The sequence below is a fragment of the Salmo trutta genome, chromosome 38 (genome assembly GCF_901001165.1).
Source record: "Salmo trutta chromosome 38, fSalTru1.1, whole genome shotgun sequence".
Lineage (NCBI taxonomy): Eukaryota > Metazoa > Chordata > Actinopteri > Salmoniformes > Salmonidae > Salmo > Salmo trutta.
Genome location: NC_042994.1, coordinates 19,388,814 through 19,413,872, shown reverse-complemented (window position 1 = coordinate 19,413,872; position 25,059 = coordinate 19,388,814). Strand labels below are relative to the sequence as shown.

General features: G+C 42.6%; 1 protein-coding gene and 1 pseudogene across 3 annotated transcripts; one reads left to right on the top strand and one right to left on the bottom strand.

Moving 5' to 3' along the window:
• The first annotated feature begins 1,725 nt into the window (after positions 1-1,725).
• On the top strand, positions 1,726-8,895 carry LOC115178363 (ribosome-binding protein 1-like). 3 transcript variants are annotated; one of them, XM_029739518.1, is made up of 9 exons: positions 1,726-1,860; positions 2,028-2,156; positions 2,358-2,398; positions 2,619-2,706; positions 2,813-2,905; positions 3,240-3,329; positions 3,704-3,802; positions 4,073-4,154; positions 4,478-4,492. In XM_029739518.1, exons 1-6 carry the CDS (start codon positions 1,837-1,839, stop codon positions 3,282-3,284), a joined length of 420 nt encoding a protein of 139 aa, XP_029595378.1. In that variant the 5' UTR covers positions 1,726-1,836; the 3' UTR covers positions 3,285-3,329; positions 3,704-3,802; positions 4,073-4,154; positions 4,478-4,492. The 3 variants fall into 3 exon arrangements, with proteins under 3 accessions (XP_029595378.1, XP_029595376.1, XP_029595377.1); XM_029739516.1 differs by lacking the exons at positions 1,726-1,860; positions 2,028-2,156; positions 2,358-2,398; ... (1 more) ...; positions 2,813-2,905; positions 3,240-3,329 and adding exons at positions 4,676-4,747; positions 4,915-5,007; positions 8,637-8,895 and having other exon boundaries at positions 3,433-3,802; positions 4,478-4,564; XM_029739517.1 differs by lacking the exons at positions 1,726-1,860; positions 2,028-2,156; positions 2,358-2,398; ... (2 more) ...; positions 3,240-3,329; positions 3,704-3,802 and adding exons at positions 4,676-4,747; positions 4,915-5,007; positions 8,637-8,895 and having other exon boundaries at positions 3,826-4,154; positions 4,478-4,564.
• A 9,065-nt stretch (positions 8,896-17,960) lies between these two features.
• Positions 17,961-24,324, bottom strand: LOC115178007 (translation initiation factor IF-2, mitochondrial-like; annotated as a pseudogene).
• Between the last annotated feature and the right edge of the window lie 735 nt (positions 24,325-25,059).

Sequence of the window (25,059 nt, the reverse complement as noted above, 5' to 3'; positions counted from 1 at the left end):
TCAAATAAATATTGAAACTTTCAATTTGGTTTAAATAATGCAAAAACAAAGTGTTGGAGAAGAAGGTAAAAGTGCAATATGTGCCATGTAAAAAAAGCTAACGTTTAAGTTCCTTGCTCAGAACATGAGAACATATGAAAGCTGGTGGTTCCTTTTAACATGAGTCTTCAATATTCCCAGGTAAGAAGTTTTAGGTTGTAGTTATTATAGGACTATTTCTCTCTATACCATTTGTATTTCATATACCTTTGACTATTGGATGTTCTTATAGGCACTTTAGTCTTGCCAGTGTAACAGTATAGCTTCCGTCCCTCTCCTCGCTCCTACCTGGGCTCGAACCAGGAACACATTGACAACGGCCCCCCTCGAAGCAGCGTTACCCATGTAGAGGAAGGGAAACAGACTTGGAGTAGTTCAGAGCGAGTGACGTTTGAAACACTATTAGCGCGTACCCGGCTGACTAGCTAGCCATTTCACATCGGTTACACCAGCCTAATCTTGGGAGTTGACAGGCTTGAAGTCATAAACAGCGCAATGCATTGCGAAGGCCTGCTAGCAAACGCACAAAAGTGCTGTTTGAATGAACGCTTACGAGCCTGCTGCTGCCTACCACCGCTCAGTCAGACTGCTATATCAAATCATAGACTTATAACATAATAACACACAAATACGAGCCTTAGGTCATTAATATGGTCGAATCCGGAAACTATCAAAACTTTATTCCTGTCAGTGCAATACGGAACCGTTCCGTATTTTATCTAACGGGTGGCATCCCTAAGTCTAAATATTCCTGTTACATTGCACAACCTTCAATGTTATGTCATAATTACGTAAAATTCAGGCAAATTAGTTCGCAACGAGCCAGGCGGCCCAAACTGTTGCATATAACCTGACTGCGTGCAATGAATGCAAAATGACACAATTTCACCTGGTTAATATTGCCTGCTAACCTGGATTTCTTTTAGCTAAATATGCAGGTTTAAAAATATATACTTCTGTGTATTGATTTTAAGAAAGGCATTGATGTTTATGGTTAGTTACAGTCGTGCAACGATTGCTTTTTGTCGCAAATTCACTTTTGTTAAATCATCCCCGTTTGGCGAAGTCGGCTGTCTTTGTTAGGAAGAAATAGTCTTCACAGTTCGCAATGAGCCAGGCGGCCCAAACTGCTGCATATACCCTGAATCTGTTTGCAAGAGAAGTGACACATTTTCCCTAGTTAAAATAAATTCATGTTAGCAGGCAATATTAACAAAATATGCAGGTTTAAAAATATATACTTGTGTATTGATTTTAAGAAAGGCATTGATGTTTATGGTTGGAGCAAAGTGTACCTAATCGATTATATGCAACGCGGGACAGGCTAGATAAACTAGTAATATCGTCAATCATGTGTAGTTAACTAGTGATTATGATTGATTGTTTTTTATAAGATAAGTTTAATGCTAGCTAGCAACTTACCTTGGCTTCTTACTGCATTCGCGTAACAGGCAGGCTCCTCGTGGAGTGCAATGTAAAGCAGGTGGTTAGAGCGTTGGACTAGTTAACCGTAAGGTTGCAAGATTGAATCCCTGAGCTGACAAGGTAAAAATCTGTCGTTCTGCCTCTGAACAAGGCAGTTAACCCACCGTTCCTAGGCCGTCATTGAAAATAAGAATGTGTTCTAACTTGCCTAGTTAAATAAAGGTCTAAAAAAAACAAAAAAAAAACGACCAAATCAGCGTCCAAAAATACCGATTTCCGATTGTTATGAAAACTTGAAATCGGCCCTGATTAATCGGTCGACCTCTAATCGTGACGTCCCTCGAAGAGCAACTGCAGACGTTGCGAGCCAAGATGGAGGTGAAGATCACTGATGCTGTAAGTTGGTAAACCTGTTGGCAACTTAGTTGAAATTCAACATTGCTCTCTTACAATCCTGCATTTGTGTATGTACTATATGTTCCATTCCACACCAGAAGTTCCCTCATGGGACAAATGTATTAATAATTTAAAGTCATTTGAATTGTATTGAATCTGTTGTGCAGGTGGAGAGCTCAGCAGACACAGAGCAGCTTCAGAGCAGTCTGAAGGAGAGGGAGAGCCAGGTGGCCTCATTAGAGGAAGATCTCAAACAGCTGAGAGAGGAGATGGCGCAAGGGAAGAGTGCAAACGTTGTAAGGCTTCTATTCTCCTCTGTGTGCGCACAAGTGTGCGTGGTGTTAAGCCTTACTGATTAAGGTTTAGTCTTACTCTGTAAGGCTTAGATTTAGTCTTTTTGTGTAAAATTTAAGTTTTATATACGTGCTTTTGTCAGATGAAAAGCATGACCATTGGCATCTTGAACGTTGCATATTCTTTCAATTTCCCCAACACAGGAGTCAGGAAGTGAGACAGAAGCTGAACAGCCATTTGAAAGGTATGTGTCCATTCCTAAGCTGAGGTGTGTTCTCTGACCCCCCCCCCCCAAAGTGCATGCATTGTCATATGAGCAGGGTTGGGGGTCAATTCCAGTTAAATTCCTGTCCTTTGATTTGGACATGGTATTTCCCCATTGGAATGAATTTCAATTCCTGAACTGATACTGGAATTGATCTGGAATTTTCACCCAGCCCTGCTAATGAGTGTTATATTTTCAGCCTTGAGAAAGATTCCCAGATGTTATGTCTGGAAGAGGAGCTACAAAGGCTAAAGGAGGAAATGGAACAAGTTAGGATCAAAAGCAATGTAAGTTAGTTTAATGGTGGTTTGATGATTTTGCATTGCCCAAAGAGAGGTATGCTTGTTGCCCCTTGACTGTGTTGGCTTAGCTCAATTCTGCTCTACCCTACAGGATCTTCACGAAAACAACTGGGTGGCAATGGAAGCCTTGACCGCTGCTGAGAAGTTGAATAAGGAAAGACTGGCTGTGGCGAAGGGTGCACAGGTCAGTGGCATGCAACACCCAGAGTCGTATATATGCACTCCACTTCGTGCTGACTCTTTCCTTTCATGGCAGCCATGGTGCCTCCTGATCAATATTGGCAAATAGGAGGTCAGGGACCTTCTGAATTTCCAACAAGGTTATCTGAATGGCTAAAATTGGAACTTGAATTCAAACGCACATCATGAATGAAATGCTTAAAGACAGCAACATGTCTGGCACTAAAGTTGGTTGAACTCTCGCTAAATACTCTGGCTACACTCCCGTTGACAAACACAGTTGTGAATACGGTGTGTGATGGATGGCATTCATGCTTTGACTTTGCATCTATTTGTAGAGCGTAGCCGAGGAAGCACTAAGCTCGTTCCAGACAGAAGCTTAAAAGGCTTTTCAGATCTGCCCTGACGTCTCTTTAGAAGCTTAGCAGGTAAGTTAGTTGTGTTTGCAATTGCCGACAGACTTGGTGTTGGAAAGTGTTATATATTTTTTCTTCAAATTATTATTCTCCGACACAAAGCTTGTGGTTCTGTGTGGATACTCTATGCTTGTCTGAATTAGAGTTCATTCCTTACATACCCACACATTACCAACAGGGTGGTCAGTAATATATTATGTCAACAGGAATGGATTTGGAAAATAAAATCACTCTGGAAACTTGCCAATGTAAATCCTTGCAGATGTAAAAATGGAATTCACCTTAAACATGATTACACCAGCAGACTCTTTTTTTCCCCCCCAGCTCTGTAGTTAAAATGCCTCAATTATTAATTGTAACCATAAGATATGTGTTATTCTTTACAGAATAACTGGTTGAACCTACTCATCCAGAAAGCACAGGCTACTGAAATTCCACAGAGCCAAGAAGTCCAGCGAGAGAATTTGCAAACCACAGACTCTGGGGTTAGGACCCTGTGTTTTTACCCTGATGTAGTCTATGCATTGCATTTTGAAGCGACCAACATTATTGTAATGTTGGACTGCTTCAAAATACCACTTATTACCAATAGAGGTTCCTCTACACCTGTTGCTGTAAGAATACATTTAGTTGCCTACTGCTGACCATTAATTACATGTTTGTCTCAAACAGACAACAAAAGTGCATCTTGGCTTTTCCTGCCCTGGTGTTTCAGATGAGCCCCAGTCATGACTGTGTGCTTGTTTTCTCTTAAGGAGCTTTTGTCAAAACTCAGAAGCTGAGGAGTCTCAGGCACAGGCGGAGTGTGAGCAGTACAGAACTGTCCTGGCTGAAACGGTAAGTCCAACCATGGTCCTGTGTGTGAACGCCTAACTTTCCATCCAACTTCAGTCCGTTTGAGGGGGACACAGCTTGACTTTGGTGTGTGTGATAAAACCCTGGTGTGTCTCCCAAATAGCACCCTATATCCTACATAATGCACTGTATATGGAAATGATTGAGTAATACAGAAGGTGAGGGACATGAATAATGTGTAAGCTTTAACGGAAACAGGGAAGAATCGCTAGCTGCACTAACATACTTGTACTCTTGCTTTACACCTAGAAGTAGGTATTATGATGTAAGATGACTGCATTCCCACATTATCCCACTTCCTTTAGGAGGGCATGCTGAAAGACCTTCAGAAGAGTGTGGAGGAAGAGGAGCACGTGTGGAAGCTCAAAATGGCAGAGGAGCAACGGCAAGCAGTGAGTTAATTTTCTTAAATTCTCTCTCTGGTCTTACTGAATAGCAGCAGACGAGATGGTTTCCTATAAGATGACTTGATACGGAGTTAAAAGCAATTTTTTTTCTTGCAGGCTTTGGATCAGGTGAAAGTGTTGGAGCAAGCTGCAGAGGGTATGAAGATGGACAATGAAAGCACAGACCAGGTAGAGCTTCAGCAACGGTTTGGTGATGGGTGTATACAAAGCTCAATCTAAACCCTAATATATGTTGGATTTACTTCTAGTCACAGACTCAAGTAAACCAATGAGAGCTTTTTGATTGGTTTTAGTATGATATTAAAAAGTGATGTATTATCCTGTGTTTTGTGCAGCTGAAAGAGCAGGTGTTGCTTCTGGAGGCCCAGTTGGAGAAACAGCTGGAGTCCATCAGCTTTAGTCAGACCTACGCCGAGGAGGTCGCCCAGGTAGGCAAACCATGCCATTACACCTGAGTCATTATGTTTTCAGGTTGAAAATGTTTTCACATTGTCATTGTCACGTTGTAGTCTGTGCCTAATGGGCACAACCTACGTTAAGCTTTTTTCATAGGTTTTATTTTTGATTAGGATCTCTCTTAGCCCACCATGGGCTAGCCTTCCAAGTGTGGCAATAGTTGTTGAAACAGATTTTACATCGTTAACTTCGACCGATGCCTCCCGGACACGGCTAGAATCCACTACTCCACCGGATACTTGCCGTAAGCTCTGGAGCTTTGAAGTGGATCATCGCTGCTAGCTAGCTGCTACCGAGTGGCTATAGTGGCTAATGCCCCTGCCCCGAAGCTAGCACCAGTTAGCCGCGAGCCAGGCGCATCTTAGCAAATGAAATTACTACAACACCTCTTTCGCCATCTGGCCTGGACCCTTTGTCGACACGGCGCCCTGCCGTTCCACCACGACTGGTCTGCAGACGTAATTCCGTCCACTGTGCCCTCAAAAGGCCGTTGCCGGACGTCGGAGCAGACGCTTCTACTTACCCCGGCCTGCTAACTTTAAACGCCGTGTCTCCCGTGTGCTAGCGTAGTAACGACTACCCCGCGGCTTACCTGTTCCATCTATTGCTGTTCACTGGACCCTATGATCACTTGGCTACATAGCTGATGCCTGCTGGACTGTTCATTTATCACAGTACTCCATTTGATTTATTTTATTTTATCTGTCGGCCCTAGCCCCAAACTCAGACCCTGTGTGTAGTTAACTGACCCTCTGTCCGTTCATCGCCATTTTACCTGTTGTTGTCTTACCCCTTGTTGTCTTAGCTAGTTCTCCCAATCAACACCTGTGATTGCTTTATGCCTTGCTTTGTGCCTCGCTTTGTCGCTCTCAAATGTCAATATGCCTTGTATACTGTTTAGGATAGTTATCATTGTTTTAGTTTACAGTGGAGCCCCTAGTCCCACTCTACATGCCTCATATTCCTCCTTTGTTCTACCCCTCACACATGCGGTGACCTCACCCAGTATAACCAGCACGTCCAGAGATGCAACCTCTATCATCACTCAGTGCCTGGGCTTACCTCCACTGTACCCGCACCCCACCATACCCCTGTCTGCACATTATGCCCTGAATCTATTCTACCACGCCCAGAAATCTGCTCCTTTTATTCTCTGTCCCCGACGCACTAGACGACCAGTTTTGATAGCCTTTAGCCATACCCTCATCCTACTCCTCCTCTGTTCCTCGGGTGATGTGGAGGTTAACCCAGGCCCTGCGTGTCCCCAGGCACTCTCATTTGTTGACTTCTGTAATCGAAAAAAAGCCTTTGTTTCATGCATGTAAACATCAGAAGCCTCCTCCCTAAGTTTGTTTTACTCACTGCTTTAGCACACTCCGCCAACCCTGATGTCCTTGCCGTGTCTGAATCCTGGCTTAGGAAGGCCACCAAAAATTCTGAGACTTCCATACCCAACTACAACATTTTCTGTCAAGATAGAACTGCCAAAGGAGAGGAGTTGCAATCTACTGCAGAGATAGCTTGCAGAGTTCTGTCATACTTTCCAGGTCTGTGCCCAAACAGTTTGAGCTTCTAATTTAAAAATGAATCTCTCCAGAAATAAGTCTCATTGTTGCCACCTGTTATAGACCCCCCTCAGCACCCAGTTGTGCCCTGGACACCATATGTGAATTGATTGCCCCTCATCTATCTTCAGAGTTCGTTCTGTTAAGCATATCCCAGTTTAGGTCACCTAACACCCCGGCAGTCCTACAATCTAAGATGGATGCCTTCAATCTCACACAAATCATCAAGGAACCCACCAGGTACAACCCTAAATCTGTAAACATAGGCACCCTCATAGATATTATCCTGACCAACTTGCCCTCCAAATACACCTCTGCTGTTTTTAACCAGGATCTCAGTGATCACTGCCTCATTGCCTGCATCCGCTATGGGTCCGCGGTCAAACGACCACCCCTCATCACTGTCAAACGCTCCCTAAAACACTTCTGCGAGCAGGCCTTTCTAATCGAACTGGCCCGTGTATCCTGGAAGGATATTGACCTCATCTCGTCGAGGATGCCTGGTCGTTCTTTAAAAGTGATTTCCTCACCATTTTAAATAAGCATGTCAATCACCGTATTCTTTTCGGCAGACTCAATAGCCTTGGTTTCTCAAATGACTGCCTCGCCTGGTTCACCAACTACTTCGCAGAGTTCAGTGTGTCAAATCGGAGGGCCTGTTGTCCAGACCTCTGGCAGTCTATGAGGGTACCACAGGGTTCAATTCTCGGGCCGGCTCTATTCTCTGTGTATATCAATGATGTCGCTCTTGCTGCGGGTGATTCCCTGATCCACCTCTACACAGACGACACCATTCTGTATACATCTGGCCCTTCTTTGGACACTGTGTTAACTAACCTGCAAACGAGCTTCGATACCATACAACACTCCTTCCGTGGCCTCCAACTGCTCTTAAACGCTAGTAAAACCAAATGCATGCTTTGAACCGTTCGCGCCCGACTAGCATCACTACCCTGGACGGTTCTGACCGAGAATCTGTGGACAACTACCTAGGTGTCTGGCTAGACTGTAAACTCTCCTTCCAGACTCATATTAAACATCTCCAATCCAAAATCAAATCTAGAATCGGCTTTCTATTTTGCAACAAAGCCTTCTTCACTCACGCCGCCGAACTTACCCTAGTAAAACTGACTATCCTACCGATCCTCGACTTCGGCGACGTCATCTACAAAATAGCTTCCAATACTCTACTCAGCAAACTGGATGCAGTCTATCACAGTGACATCCGTTTTGTTACCAAAGCCCCTTACACCACTCACCACTGCGACCTGTATGCTCTAGTCGGCTGACCCTCGCTACATATTCGTCGCCAGACCCACTGGCTCCAGGTCATCTATAAGTCTATGCTAGGTAAAGCTCCGCCTAATCTCAGCTCACTGGTCACGATAACAACACCCACCTGTAGCATGCGCTCCAGCAGGTATATCTCACTGGTCATCCCCAAAGCCAACACCTCCTTTGGCTGCCTTTCCTTACAGTTCTCTGCTGCCAGTGACTGGAACGAATTGCAAAAATCGCTGAAGCTGGAGACTTAAATTTCCCTCACGAACTTTAAACATCAGCTATCTGAGCAGCTAACCTATCGCTGCAGCTGTACATAGCCCATCTGTAAATGGCCCACCCAGTCTACCTACCTCATCCCCATATTGTTTTTATTTGCTTTTCTGCTCTTTTGCACACCAGTATCTCTACTTGCACATCATCATCTGCTCATCTATCACTCCAGTGTTATTCTGCTAAATTGTAATTACTTCGCTACTATGGCCTATTTATTGCCTTTACCTCCTCATGCCATTTGCACACACTGTATATAGACTTTTTTCTATTGTGTTATTGACTGTACGCTTGTTTATTCCATGTGTAACTCGTTGTTTGTGTCGCACTGCTTTGCTTTATCTTGGCCAGGTCTCAGTTGTAAATGAGAACTTGTTCTCAACTAGCCTACCTGGTTAAATAAAATAAATATGTATTTTTTGCTACTTGGGTTGTCCATTGATTGCTTGTAGCTACAGTCTACATCTTGTTTGCCTTTGCAGCTAAAGGCCTTGTTAACGAAGACCCAGAGTCAGCTGGAGACGGCACAATTGGAAGAACAGAAGCAGGCAGAGGAACTCTCTGTGGTAGGTTTTGTTAAGTTCATGTTTTTAGTATCCCTATATTTCTGTTATTACGGGGCTATCACTCAGTCAAGAGTGCGCCTGCGCAGGAAGTTAGTTCGTGGATGGACCTAGCCATGAGTGTAATGGCTACCTTGTAGTGTGTTCATACAGTATAGTAAACTTTGTTAAACTGGAACCTTGTCGTTGTGTCATTTCGAGTTAACAGGTTTGACGTACCAGTCGCTATTTTAGTGCCATAAAATGATGCCATATCTACTCCAGCAGTGATGGACTCGGCTGTTTGGGGGCTTAAATGACCAATCTACTATTGACCTCCTGCTTGAAGTAGTTTCCCTCAACCACATCTCTAGGATCAGATTACACTAACCTTTTTCAATAGGCCAAATTAACAGATTACCGACCATTTCGAATCCCACCGTACCTTCACCACTATGCAATCTGGTTTCAGAGCTGGTCATGGGTGCACCTCAGCCACGCTCAAGGTCCTAAATGATATCATAACCGCTATTGGTAAGAGACATTACTGTGCAGCCGTATTCATCGACCTGGCCAAGGCTTTCGACTCTGTCAATCACCACATTCTTATTGGCAGACTCAACAGCCTTGGTTTCTCAAATGATTGCCTGGTTTACCAACTATTTCTTTGATAGAGTTCAGTGTGTCAAATCGGAGGGCCTGTTGTCCAGACCTCTGGCAGTCTCTCTCTGGGGGTGCCACAGGGTTCATGTCTCGGGCCGACTCTCTTCTCTGTATACATCAATAATGTCGCTCTTGCTGCTGGTGATTTTCTGATCCACCTCTACGCAGACGACACCATTCTGTATACTTCTGGCCCTTCGTTGGACACTGTTAACCTTTTACGGCTAGGGGTTCCGCTAGCGGAACGCTTCGACAACATCCGGTGAAATAGCAGAGCGAAATTCCCCCAAAATTATTCTAAATATTTAACTTTCATACATTCACAATACACCAAATTAAACTTAATTTCTTGTTAATCTAGCCACCGTGTCAGATTTCAAAAAGGCTTTACGGTGAAAGCAAACCATGCTATTATCTGAGGACAGCACCCCATCAAACAAACACATGACAATCATAATTCAACCCGCCAGGCGCGACACAAAACTCAGAAATAACGATATAATTCATGCCTTACCTTTGAAGATCTTCTTCTGTTGGCACTCCAATATGTCCCATAAGCATCATAAATGGTCCTTTTGTTCGATAAATTCCGTCGTTATATCTCCAAAATGTAAATTTATTTGGCGCGTTTCATTCAGAAAAACACTGGTTCCAACTCGCGCAACGTGACTACAAAATATCTAAGTTACCTGTAATCTTGATCCAAACATTTCAAACAACTTTCCTAACACAACATTAGGTATTTTTTTACGTAAATAATTGATCAAATTTAAGACGGGATAAACTGTGTTCAATACCGGACGAAAACAAAGTGGAGCGAGCTTTCAGGTCGCGCGCCCAAACCACAACCGTACACTGGACTCGACCCTCGTTCTGAACAGCCATACTTCTTCATTACTCAAAAGAAAAACATCAACCAATTTCTAAAGACTGACATCCAATCTGTATATAAATAATAATGTGCGGCATGATGGCACACGAATTATGCCCTTATACAATTAAATAATATTTCATATTTTCAGTTATTAGCTATTATGACAAATATTTGGCTTCAGCAGAATCCAGTGTAAAAACTATTTCACACCACACCTAATCTATTCAGTCTGATACTTCTCAAAGGCAGCAGCTTTTGCTATACGCTAACCACACTTTAGTAATAATTGAGAATTAAATACGTAGAATTAAGTATTTTCTAAGTGATTACCAGGTAATTAGTGGGGTGATACCAAATAAATGTTGTACTAAAAGTGTGTTACTAGTAGATTATTTTTTACACTGTAGTGTGACATTAAAGCTACTGGACAATGGCAACCGTGAATTTGGGATTTGGCATAAAGCCAGCAATTTCCCACCACCCAGAAGGGAACGTCAAGGCCTTCAGAAAAGGCCTAGGGATTTATAAAAATAATTATTTTTCATCTCTACAATAATTGATATTCTGACTTAATTGCTGAATAGAAAGAATACAAAAATTGTGTTTCTCAGCCAGCCATTGATTAGGCCTTCAGAAGCTGGACAGAAGGCCTCTGCCAATCAATTGTATTAGGGCAGAATTTTAGAGTGACAGAAATGGTTTGTCGATTGGTGTGGAAGAACTTGACTGGCTTGCACAGAGCCCTGACCCCAACTCCTTTTGAGATGTATTGGAACGCCGACTGCGAGCCAGGCCTAATTGCTTAAAATCAGTTCCCGACCTTACTAATGCTCTTGTGGCTGAATATAGCAAGTCTAATCAAATTGTATTAGTCACATGCGCCGAATACAACCTTGCAGTGAAATGCTTACTTACGAACACCTAGTCAACAAAGCAGTGAAAAAGTACACTTCAAAAAATTATAACAAAAAGTAACAAGTAATTAAAGAGCAGCAGTAAAATAACAAATGTGAGACTATATACAGGAGGGTACAGAGTCAAGGTGCGGGGGGCACTGTTTAGTTGAGGTAATATGTACATGTGGGTAGAGTTATTAAAGTGACTACTATATGCATAGATGATAAGAGAGTAGCAGCGGTGTAAAGGGGGGGGGAGTGCAAATAGTCTTGGTAGCCATTTGATTAGATGTTCAGGAGTCTTATGGCTTGGGGGTAGAAGCTCTTAAGAATCCTCTTGGACCTAGACTTGGCGCTCCAGTACAGCTTGCCGTGCAGTAGCTGAGAGAACAGTCTGACTAGGGTGGCTGGAGTCTTTGACAATTTTTAGGGCCTTCCTCTGACACCACCTGGTGGAAAGCCTTCCCAGAAGAGTAAAGGCTGTTATCGCAACAAGGGGGGGGGACAAACTCCATATTAATGCCCATGATTTTGGTATGTGATGTTCGAGCAGGTGTCCACATACTGTTCATGTAGTGTACCTTTTTTAAGGTGCATAACACAGGGTTTGCACACGGGGTTTGCACACGGGGTTTGCGCACGCTGAATAAATGTAATTCAACCGCTGAAAACCCTCCCACTTGCTCATGGAGTTTTCATTCAATAGGTTTTTCAGTACATTTATCTTAAGCCATCCCTTTAAATACAGTGTACCTTTTTTAGTTTGAATTTGAGAGAATGGGTTCAGAATATTTGGGTTCAATGAAAGAAAGACATCTAAATTTATGCATTTTCATTTCTGTTTCAGCACCAATTGGTGATTAAATAATACTCTGATCTTGCGGATTATTTAGGCTTACGGAAGTATTTATGAATCATAAATGTGTTTGGAGACCCTTTACGCAAGAAAGAAATACTGGTTTGATTCATTCTAAAAATGTTCAGTTTAACCCATGGGTATGTTTGAAGATTAGTGTACATAGAATTATAATGGGGAGAATAAAGTACAATAGTAGGCTATACCCTTATCTATTGCCTGCACTAACCATGTGTCATGACATTGGCCTGTGGGTAAGGTTTATGACCCCCCCCCCCCATAAATACCTTTCTCCCTTCCCCTCTCTGACCCTACTGAAGGACTTGAATAGCCTGTGTTAAATATAGAGAGTCTGGGAACATCAAACAAATGGGGAAAAGGAACCATATTTTGGTAATAAAACCAGTTGGAAATATGCTTTGGAACGTAATGAGTATGGATGTCAGTTCAGTTGTCATCTGAGACATTATGACTGATGACAGGACGACATAAACTGTACCTGGGAAAGTATCCACCGTCTAGTTATCAGTCACATGGAATTGTTATGCAATTGAAATGTTTGATATTGAAATTGTTTGTTAGGAGATTAAATGTAATTTTAGCTTCCAAATGAGAGAATTGGGTTTTCATAAGGAAAGTGCCCTGCTTGATCAGTGGCCCAACCCTGTGAAGAGACGGGGGTTATAAATGATGAAACACCTCCTTCCCCCTCTCCACTATATAAGCCTTTGATGAAAAGATAACCACGTTGTTCCAGTACATGAGGTCTGCAGCCTCTACGTTAGAAGGACACACATGTCAACTAAGCCAACCTCGGCGTGAGCTTTGGTGGCGAATGGTATGAACTTTGAGCTTATTCACTACAGAAGTGATACTTCCTAGCCGTTGAGTTAGCAGCGGCCGCTGTAGACGTGGGCTAGGAAAGGACGGACAACGGATCCAGTCTAACAGACGGACGAAGATACCACCACGTATCCAATTTACCACCAGAGACATTCTTCCGAGTACAGGAAGATCTGTTGGCCAACCCGGCCAGCATCTACGACCAATCTACCGAAGCGCAGCTCAGAGTAAATATTTATTGCATTTTCCTTTTCCAAATGGGCGGTAATTTAGAATGCATAAGATACTGTATTTAAGATAGCATAGCTGCTGTTTGTTTGTTCCTAAGTCTTCCCGCTCTTTCATTCAAGCCCAACCCCCTTTCCTTTGTGTAACCAGCCGTCATATCTGTTCCGTCCACCGGTATGTTTTCTGTATGACATCATTGTATTCTGTGTATTTGTAATTCTGTGTGATTAGTTTAGGTATTTAGTAAATAAATAATTAAACCCAAGTTTGTATTGCTGATTCAACTTGTTAGCCAGGGTTTGTGACGATAGCCAAGAATGTACAACTTTCATTATGAGACTGAAAATAAGATAAGGGTTAATATTGACTGCTATCGATGTAAAATATTACTAAGTATTTTAAGAGTTTATTCGGAAGATAACAGCTCTATAAACGTTCTTCCGTGGTGCCCCGACTTTCTAGTTAATTACATTTACATGATTAGCTTAATCAGGTAATATTAATTAGAGAAAGAATTTTATAGGTTAGCATGTCAAATCACTTAATCCGGCATAGCCAAAGACACGACACATGGAATTATGTGATAACACAGCCAAGTATTGCGCCATGCGTCAGTTTCAAACTGTTTGTCTGCGCTTCTCCATAACGATTGAATTAGATCATATATATAAAAATAAAGGCTAACTATTACTCATGATCCTCAGCAACAACCACATGGCCATGATGCCATTTACAGAGGAAGCAAATGAAGTTAAACAAAACAATGGAATTAAATGGAATGTAGTCTATACAAAATAAAAGGTAGTTCCCTAAGACCTTATACATGTTTCCTTGGCGGTTAAGTTAAGGTCAGAATATGGTGTATCTGTAGACACACCTCCGCCACACCACCATTTATTCGATCTCCACCCAAAAGGAATAGCAGGTGAATAGCATGCTATTCTCATGTATTCTGACCTTGAACTTAAGTATAAGTGCCAAAAAAGGGAAATGCATTCCATTTACGCACACTTAACTCTGATCGAAATCGGGCCCTAGGTGATTAAGAAGGGCTAAAGTAGCACTTGAATAGATTGAGACACGTTATCGGCTGTTTCCCGGACCCAGAACAAGCCCCAGTCCTGGACTAAAAGGCACTTTCAATGGAGATTCTCAATTGGGAATATTCTTTGGACCCAGGACTAGGCATAATCTGTTTCTGGCAAACTGACCTCAAGGGTTGGATAATTTCAAAATAAAACAACATTTTTTGCTGCACATTTCAATTTTGATATCATACCAAGTATTTATCAGGCTATTGCTGATATCGATACCATTGGTTTAAAAAAGGGAGGATTAAAAATGCATGAATACTGAAGAGAAACACCTGCAAATACACCAATGCTTAAATCAAATCAAATCAAATTTATTTATATAGCCCTTCGTACATCAGCTGAAATCTCAAAGTGCTGTACAGAAACCCAGCCTAAAACCCCAAACAGCAAGCAATGCATGTGAAAGAAGCACGGTGGCTGGGAAAAACTCCCTAGGAAAAACTCCTGAGAAAGGCCAAAAACCTAGGAAGAAACCTAGAGAGGAACCAGGCTATGAGGGGTGGCCAGTCCTCTTCTGGCTGTGCCGGGTGGATATTATAACAGAACATGGTCAAGATGTTAAAATGTTCGTAAATGACCAGCATGGTCAAATAATAATAATCATAGTAATTGTCGAGGGTGCAACAAGCACGTCCGGTGAACAGGTCAGGGTTCCGTAGCCGCAGGCAGAACAGTTGAAACTGGAGCAGCAGCATGGCCAGGTGGACTGGGGACAGCAAGGAGTCATCATGCCAGGTAGTCCTGAGGCATGGTCCTAGGGCTCAGGTCCTCCGAGAGAAAGAAAGAGAGAAAGTGAGCAGAGTATCGATACCAGAACATCAGTTTGATTTGGCAGTATTGATATTTTGGTATACTGTACATACGCCCATCCCTAGTTGTCGGAATCCAGGCAGTGGTTTAGACTTGTTAGGGTCCTCTTTAATATTTATCAGATGGTCTTCATATGTTTCTGGACAGTGATTATTCAAAGTGCTATTTGTTTTTGGTACTTTCTCTCCACCAGGAGGAGCCCGAGCAACCAAAGGAAGGGACATCCGTCTAAGACCGAATGAATATCCCACAACTTGCCAAAATGCCTTAATTTTTTTACTTATTCCTTTTTTCCGCTCTTTTCTCTTGTACTGTAGTTTGTAGTAAAATTGATAATTTTGTTAATGGATGTGGATTTCAGAAGCGTTTAATATTGTTTGCCTTTTTGTTATGTTGGAACCAACAATCAATTGAGTCTCTGGCTGTGTCAAACTTCTGTTTATTTGTCCTGACAGTCTTAGAACACCCAGTGGTTCAGTGTTATTGAAAAGGGGAATTGTCTGTGCATTAAATGTGCAGCAACTAGTGCAATCACTTTCTTGTTGTCCTTTGTAGGACATTGAAAAGGGAGGAGATTTCATGGAACGCAGATGCAATACAATGTAATGCCTTATACTTTATGTAGTGGGCTGCTGACATGTGAGAATTTATAACAAATGAACTGTAGATCTATTTGGGTTGGTGGGTGTATTACTGTTTTTAGCACAAATGCATTATTGAGGAGTTATTTGAGAAACACAACATGCAGTTGTAGTATATGTTCAAGGGGAAGTTGAGGATTTTCCAACTTGATGTTAGATCAGAGGTATTGGATCTGGCCCATAGGGAGGGGTCCAATCTGGTCTGCAGGTGATCTGAGAAATCATTAAAACATTTTACTCCTAAAATAATGGAGACTGTAGTTCCCACGGATGGGTAGTAATGGATTAAATGTAACCTGATTTAAATGTACTGTAATGATCAACCCAGATTCTCCCAAAAATGTAATGTAATTTGCTTAGTTACATTCTTACATGTTGGATTACTTTGAAACAAATTTGATAACTATCATTTAGTGCACCCTCAAGACTTCTCACATGTTCTCAACTCAGATTCTATTGTCTTGCTGATCATCCACCAAGGGTGGATGTCTCTTTGTATTCAAACTGGTTGAATGAATAGATAAGGCTTCCAAAACAAGTATACCTGGCACACTGGTCAATCAGACAGTTGTCTAGACTCCACATGGGATTGTTAACTATGATTTGAACAATGGTTTAAACCAGTGGTGATTTTTAGCATGTAAATCTTGGTGGGTCAAAAACATAACTGTGGGATGTATGTCAGCAAAGCCACTAAACAATACATTAATTGCACTATACCACTGCTACATCTGGCTATCAGCGAAGTCTTGTCTGGCAGCAAAACAGTTAATTCAGCCTCTTTAACTACCTTGTAAAAAGAACAGCTGATATGGCTGACTTGCCTAAACAAATGTGGTTTCTACTGACAATTGATGTACAAACTTGCTATGTATAATAAGGGGACGACAAGCGGATAAGAGGCAATCCGTAATTTCGATTAAGACATTGAGCGAGCTAGGACAGATATAGTCAATATAACTATTTGTACAGTGACAGAATTCATAACATGGGCTGATCTTAGTTTTTTTCCCTGTACAACAAATCAAATTTCATTGGTCACATACACATGGTTAGCAGATGCTTCTAGTTCTGACAGTGCAGTAATATCTAACAAATTCACAACCTTATACACACAAATGTAAAGGGATGAATATGTACATATAAATATATGGAAGTGCGATAGCCATGTGGCGTAGAATACAGTTGAAGTCGGAAGTTTACATACACTTAGGTTGGAATCATTAAAACTCGTTTATCAACCACTCCCCAAATTCTTTGTTAACAAACTGTAGTTTTGGCAAGTCTGTTAGGACATCTACTTTTTGGATGACAAAAGTAATCTTTCCAACAATTGTTTACAGATTATTTCACTTATAATTCACTGTATCACAATTCCAGTGGGTCAGAAGTTTACATTAAGTTGACTGTGCCTTTTAAACAGCTTTGAAAATTCCAGAAAATTATGTCATGGCTTTAGAAGCTTCTGATAGGCTAATGGACATCATTTGAGTCAATTGGAGGTGTAACTTCCAGCTCAGTGCCTCTTTGCTTAACATCATGGGAAAATCAAAAGAAATCAGCCAAGACCTCAGAAAATAAATTGTAGACCTCCACAAGTCTGGTTCATCCTTGGGAGCAATTTCCAAATGCCTGATGGTACCATGTTCATCTGTACAAAAAATAGTACGCAAGTATAAACACCATGGGACCACGCAGCCGTCATACCGCTCAGGAAGGAGACGCGTTTTGTCTCCTAGAGATGAACGTACTTTGGTGCGAAAAGTGCAAATCAATCCCAGAACAACAGCAAAGGACCTTGAACGGTGGAGGAAATAGATGCTGGAGGAAATAGGTACAAAAGTATCTATATCCACAGTAAAACGAATCCTATATCGACATAACCTGGAAGGCCGCTCAGCAAGGAAGAAGCCACTGCTCCAAAACTGCCATTAAAAAAGCCAGACTACGTTTTGCAACTGTACATGGGGGACAACAATGTTACTTTTTGGAGAAATTTCCTATGGTCTGATGAAACTAAAATATAACTTTGGCCTTAATGACCATCGTTATGTTTGGAGGAAAAAAGGGGAGGCTTGCAAGCCGAAGAACACCATCCCAACTGTGAAGCACGGGGGTGGCAACATCATGTTTTGGGGGTGCTTTGCTGCAGGAGGGACTGGTGCACTTCACAAAATAGATGGCATGATGAGGGAGGAAATTTGTGGATATATTAAAGCAACATCTCAAAATGGCTTAAGGACAACAAAGTCAAGGTATTGGAGTGGCCAACACAAACCCCTGTATCAATCCTATAGAAAATTTGTGGGCAGAACTGAAAAAGCATGTGCGAGAAAGGATGCCTACAGACCTGACTCGGTTACACCAGCTCTGTCAGGAAGAATGGGCCAACATTCACCCAACTTATTGTGGGAAGCTTGTGGAAGGCTACCCAAAACGTTTGACTCAAGTTCAACAACTGAAAGGCAATGCTACCAAATACTAATTGAGTGTATGTAAACTTCTGACCCACTGGGAATTTGATGAAAGAAGTAAAAGCTGAAATAAATAATTTTCTACTATTATTCTGACATTTCACATTCTTAAAATAAAGTGGTGATCCTAACAGACCTAAGACAGGGAATTTTTACTAGGATTAAATGTCAGGAATTGTGAAACTGAGTTTAAATGTTTTTGGCTAAGGTGTATGTAAACTTCTGACTTCAACTGTATATACATATATTAGGCTTGCTAAATGTCTGACATTTTTGTTTCCCAACTGGTCTGCTGTAATAAATGAGGACAACAATGGAAATGAATCAAAATTGTATATATTCAATTACATATTGATGATGTCATGATATATTAAAAGTAAACCTCCCTACGGATGAGGAACTCGCCTTCAGGGCAGAAACGTGGATAGCCTGAACCTCTCCTCCATACTACATCATGGGATAGTAGTTCCTGCTTCACATGCGCTGGGTCAACTTGATGCTCATCACACTGCCACAATGATTAGCACTGCAGAAAACCATTCAGTATCTAGTGTGACCACCATTTGCCTCATGCAGCACGACATCTCCTTCGCATAGAGTTGATCAGGCTGTTGATTGTGGCGTGTGGAATATTGTCCCACTCCTCTTCAATGGCTGTGTGAAGTTGCTGGATATTGGCGGGAACTGGAACAAGCTCTATTACACGTCGATCAAGAGCATCCCAAATATGTTCAATGGGTGACATCTGGTGAGTATGCAGGCCACGGAAGAACTGGACCATTTTCAGCTTCCAGGAATTGTGTAGAGATCCTTGCGACATGGGGCCGTGCATTATCACACTTAAACATGAGGTAATGGTGGTGGATGAATGGGACGACAATGGGCCTCAGGACATCGTCACGGTATCTCTGTGCATTCAAATTGCCATCGATAAAATGCAATTGTGTTCATTGTGCGTAGCTTATGCTTGCCCATACCATAACCCTACTATGGGGCGCTCTATTCACAACGTTGACGTCAGCAAAGGGATGGATTATCTTGGCAAAGGAGAAATGCTCATTAACAGGGATGTAAACAAATTTGAGCACAAAATTTGAAAGAAATAGGTTTTTTGTGCGTATGGAACATTTCTGGGATATTTATTTCAGCTCATGAAACATGGGACAAACTTTACATGCTGCGGTAATATTTTTGTTCAGTGTATATAGATTTAAAGTGAACAGCAGCTAAATGTGTTGTACATGATGCTATCGCCAGCTGCAGTTTGGATTGAATGCCATCAAGTTACAGTACGGGGAAAAAAATGTATGAAATGTATGCATTCACTACTGTAAGTCGCTCTGGATAAGAGCGTCTGCTAAATGACTAAAATGTAAAAAAAAAAATTGTTTTAATCTATAACAAATATTATGTCCCTCAATGATATCTTCCAAGATGTGTTATAGTCGCAGAGAAATGCCAACATGAAATATGACAGTACCTTGGGCTTTTTTGGCATGTAGGATGGATTCAATAGTCTGCTTCATGACCCCGTCATCTGCAGCAACCACCAGGATGACAATGTCTGTGGCCAAAGCTCCACGGGCCCTCATGGCGTAGAAGCCAGCGTGCCCTGGGGTGTCCAAGAATGTGATCTTTTCCCCCAAAGGGGGAATGATGGAACCTTTTGAAATCTGTGAAGCTAAATCGAACCTCACCGAGAAATTTGGTATATTCAAAATATGTATTGCTATGAGGCATCATGGCACCAGGTTGAGAAACAACTTTTACAGTTTAATGATCTGCATCTGACAGGTGGTCTCAAGAAAAGAGCAGATATGGGGACAGGTCTGAGGGGAGCTGCCAGTGTTAACATTTTCATACAATATTAATACGATTCTCTTGATTCATTCAGCTAGATTCTGTAAGATTCACTACTGCTAGCAGCTAGTTTTACAATCACTAAACATTTCACAAAAATGTGCAGTTTCATAAAACATTTAGTCAAATCTCAAGCAAATTTGCGTGGATGACAAAACAACACTTCTTGTGGAGTCTTGGTGTTTCCCTACCCAGGAAGGCCCCAATGTGCTGGGTGAAGCCAACTGGCTCTTCCTAAGGCTGTCCGGCAGAGTGGTCTTCCCGTGATCTACGTGGCCCATAATGGTTACAACAGGAGGACGAGACACCAGGACGGCCGGATCTGGTGGAGCTCTAGAATAAACATTGATTTACATTCAGATTCAACTTCTGTTTCTACTTTGTATGTTCATTCACGTGAAAAGAAAAATATATAAATATGTTTTTAAAAAGTTCATATTCAGGTGCTATAACTTGGGTTTTATGCTGGTTTGAGCTTGAATGGGAACGTCACTGCGATGCAGTGCCTTAGACCACTGCACCACTCGGGAGGCCTATTAACCACCCTTCTAACAATCAGCCGACAAGACAAGTGAAAAGGTCCTCTACCTTCTCTGAGTGTCTTTGTTCTCACGCTCTTTGGACTCCACCAGCTTGGCCCACTTGTACTTCTTCCCAGACCGCTTCACAACCTTGATTCACTGCTCCTCCAGAACAGAGTGGGGCTCAAGGGAATCCAGGTCCACTGAGGTGTTGAGCAGAGCCTCAAAGACATGATCTATGGAATAAATGGTATGCTGTTCAAATTAGTACTACACATCAGACCTGGGTTGTACTCATTAGTGCACACCGTAGTAAAACGTTTTGGAATGGAAAACGAAAACAAGCGTTTCTTATTGGACAAGTTTAATAATCTTGGAACACAGTGTGGCGTACAGCAGGTCTGCCACCAGGGGGAGACTCGTCGAGGCCTGGTGACAGACGGTGTATACATCACGAGGTGATGGCTCCATCTGCTGGACGTGCCAGGTCTAGATGGGTTCTCCGGCCAGGACCAATTCGGCTGATTGGGAGTTGGTGAGTAATCAAGGGCTGATTGCTCACCAGCTGTGCAAGGTCCATAAAGCTGCAGAAGGGCAGCACGTGGGGAAAGAAAGGACTCCTGTGTAGTTGGCGATGGTTACAGAGGTAACAGGAGTGAGTTGATCCCGACAGGATACAGCAAGACCCGGAGCCCAGAAGACGGTATCCCAGAGAGGGTCTCATGGGGGAGACCTATACTTTTTATTTTTTATTTATTATTTAAATAAACGCCCTTGAAACCGTGCTAATCCTACTCTGTCTGTGTCTGATCTGTGTAAACGTCTTGACCAAACCCCATGGTCTGCCACAACACTCAATACTTCATGCCATAATTCAGGAAAATAAATGACTATTGAATGATTCTACATTCAATTAATCAGCCTTACCAAAGTCTTTGTTCATAGCTTGAGCCAGTGCAGACACCGTCATCCTCTGCTATATTTCTACTTCCTGTTTGTCCTGCTTCGGTTTGACTTTCTGAACTTTACCAGGGCATTTTCCCTAGAATAAAAGACACGATTTCAAAAACTTTTATGGATCTAAAAGCATAAGGAAAGATCACTAAACCGCCACAGGCCACATGATCTCTGTTTTCAATTAAGGTCAAGCCCTATTACATGTCTTAACATTTGCATTTACAGTGCATTCGGAACGTATTCAGACCCCTCAATTTTTTTCCCACATTTTGTTACGTTACAGCTTTAGTTCAAAATGGATTAAATAGTTTTTTCCCCTCATCAATCTACACACAATAACCCATAATGACAAAGCAAAAACAGGTTTAAAAAAAAAACAACTGAAATATCATTTACATAAGTATTCAGACCCTTTACTCAGTACTTTGTTGAAGACCCTTTGGCAGAAATTACAGCCCTGAGTCTTCTTGGGTATGACACTACAAACTTGGCACACCTGTATTTAGGGAGTTTCTCCCATTCTTCTCTGCAGATCCTCTCAAGCTCTGTCAGGTTGGATGGGGAGCGTCGCTGCTCAGCTATTTTCAGGTCTCTCCAGAGATGTTAGATCGGGTTCAAGTTCTGGCTGGGCCACTCAATGACATTCAGAGACTTGTCAAGAAGCCACTCCTGCATTGTCTTGGCTGTGTGCTTAGGGTCGTTGTCCTGCCGTCTCTAGGAGGGGTGCGTCACTTGAGTGGGTTGAGTCGCTGACGTGGTCTTCCTATCTGGGTTGGCGCCCCCCCTTGGGTTGTGCCGTGGTGGAGATCTTTGTGGGCTATACTTGGCCTTGTCTCAGGATGGTAAGTTGGTGGATGAAGATATCCCTCTAGTGGTGTGGGGGCTGTGCTTTGGCAAAGTGGGTGGGGTTATATCCTGCCTGTTTGGCCCTGTCCTGGGGTATCATCGGATGGGGCCACAGTGTCTCCTGACCCCTCCTGTCTCAGCCTCCAATATTTATGCTGCAGTAGTTTATGTGTCGGGGGGCTAGGGTTAGTCTGTTATATCTGGAATATTTCTCCTGTCTTATCCGGTGTCCTGTGTGAACTTAAGTATCCTCTCTCTAATTCTCTCTTTCTCTCTTTCCTTCTCTCTCTCGGAGGACCTGAGCCCTAGGACCATGCCTCAGGACTACCTGGCATGATGACTCCTTGCTGTCCCCAGTCCACCTGGCCGTGCTGCTGCTCCAGTTTCAACTGTTCTGCCTGCGGCTATGGAACCCTGACCTGTTCACCGGACATGCTACCTGTCCCAGACCTGCTGTTTTCAACTCTCTAGAGACAGCAGGAGCGGTAGAGATACTCTCAATGATCGGCTGTTGCACCCTCGACAACTACTGTGCTGACCTGTTGCACCCTCGACAACTACTGTGATTATTATTATTTGACCATGCTGGTCATTTATGAACATTTGAACATCTTGGCCATGTTCTGTTATAATCTCCACCCGGCACTGCCAGAAGAGGACTGGCCACCCCTCATAGCCTGGTTCCACTCTAGGTTTCTTCCTAGGTTTTGGCCTTTCAAGGGAGTTTTTCATAGCCATCGTGCTTCTACACCTGCATTGCCTGCTGTTTGGGGTTTTAGGCTGGGTTTCTGTACAGCACTTTGATATATCAGCTGATGTAAGAAGGGCTATAAAAATAAATTTGATTTGATTTGAACCTTTGCCTCAGTCTGAGGTCCTGAGCAGGTTTTCATCAAGGATCCCTCTGTACTTTGCTCCGTTCATCTTTCCATCAATCCTAACTAGTCTCCCAGTCCCTGCCGCTGAAAAACATCCCCACAGCACGATGCTTCCACCACCATGCTTCACCATAGGGATTCCTTCAGAAGTGATGCTTGGCATTCAGGCCAAAGAGTTCAATCTTGGTTTCATTAGACCAGAGAATATTGTTTCTCATGGTCTGAGTCCTTTACGTGCCTTTTGGCAAACTCCAAGCGGGCTGTCATGTACCTTTAACTGATGAGTGTCTTCCGTCTGGCCAATCTACCAAAGGCCTGATTGGTGGAGTGCTGCAGAGATGGTTTTCCCATCTCAACAGAGGAACTCTGGAGCTCTGTCAGAATGACCATTGGGTTCTTGGTCACCTCCCTGACCAAGACCCTTCTCCCCCGATTACTCAGTTTGGCTGGGCGACCAGCTCTAGGAAGAGTCTTGGTGGTTCCAAACTTCTTCCATTTAAGAATGATGGAGGCCACGGTGTTCTTGGGGACCATGAATGCTGCAGATGTTTTTTGGTACCCTTCCCCGGATCTGTACCTCGATACAATCCTGTCTCGGAGCTCTACGGCAATTCCTTTGACCTCATGGCTGGTTTTTGCTCTGACATGCACTGTGTCAACTGTGGGACCTTATATAGACAGGTGTGTAATCAATTGAATTTCCCACAGGTGGACTCCAATCAAGTTGTAGAAACATCAAGGATGATCTATGGAAACAGGATGCACCTGAGCTCAATTTAGAGTGTCATAGCAAAGGGTCTGAATACTTATCTAAGTTATTTCTGTTTTTTAAACATTTCTAAAACCTGTTTTCGCTTTGTCATTATGGGGTATTGTGTGTAGATTGATGAGGGGAAAAAAACACATTTAATCAATTATATAATAAGGCTGTAACAAAATGTGGAAAAAGTCAAGGGGTCTGAATACGTTTTTCCTAAACTCAAAGCATGCCCCTATTTCTTACCTGCTTAGTAGCAAGGAATATCTGGCATGGTGGCAGGTCAGTGGAGGAGCAGGGGTCCAAGCTGGAGCAAAGATAGGGAAAGGAGATAGTTTGCAACCAGTGTAGGGTCGGTATGGGTTATCAGTCTCACCCTGCTTATCAAGGAGGTCGCCCAATTCATTTCAGTGCTAAAAAAACAGAACTGTTATTTTCATTTCACATTGGCATCTGCAGTCGTGCTGTACAGTAGATTGACTACGGGGATCTGCAACCACAGTTTGCTAGCAACTTCATGAAAAGGGGCCTGAGGGTCCACACATTTCCCACATTGAATAACTTGAAACCACCGGGCTCTTCTCGCAGCCTCCATTTCCCTACGTGGGAGCATTACAAAAAACACATTTGTTTTTTGGCATGTTTTGTTATTTCTGTATAACATAAAAATCAACACGAAGTTGGCTCTTTTACAATGGGGGTCATTTGGAAATAATGTTTGTTTCCCCCCAATTCGTGGGTGTGGTCAAAGGGAATTCCTTATTACATGAAGATCAACTTTGCATACTGGCTGACACTGCCATTCCAATGCCATGGCTTTCAATGCCATGGCTTTCAATGCCATAAGCATTACATGTTCAGCGATAACAAACATCCATTTCAATCCTTCACAAGCCGCAGCCATGACAGGTATCCCAGCAAGCATTTCAACAGTGTATTGACCATAGAGATAGAGGATACATCGTTATAGCTGTGCTATTATAACGTCTTTGACAACATGGGCAGCGCCATTGAGCCTACAACTCATAGGAATTCCCACCCAGTTGACTACTTTAAAGTGGTGGAAGCAAGGTGGATGCCTATGCTAAAATGGCCTTAAAGACACTAGAGGCCTCTATCATTCTCTATGGTATTGAAGAGCAGAAAGTGAGAAACGTTAGGACAG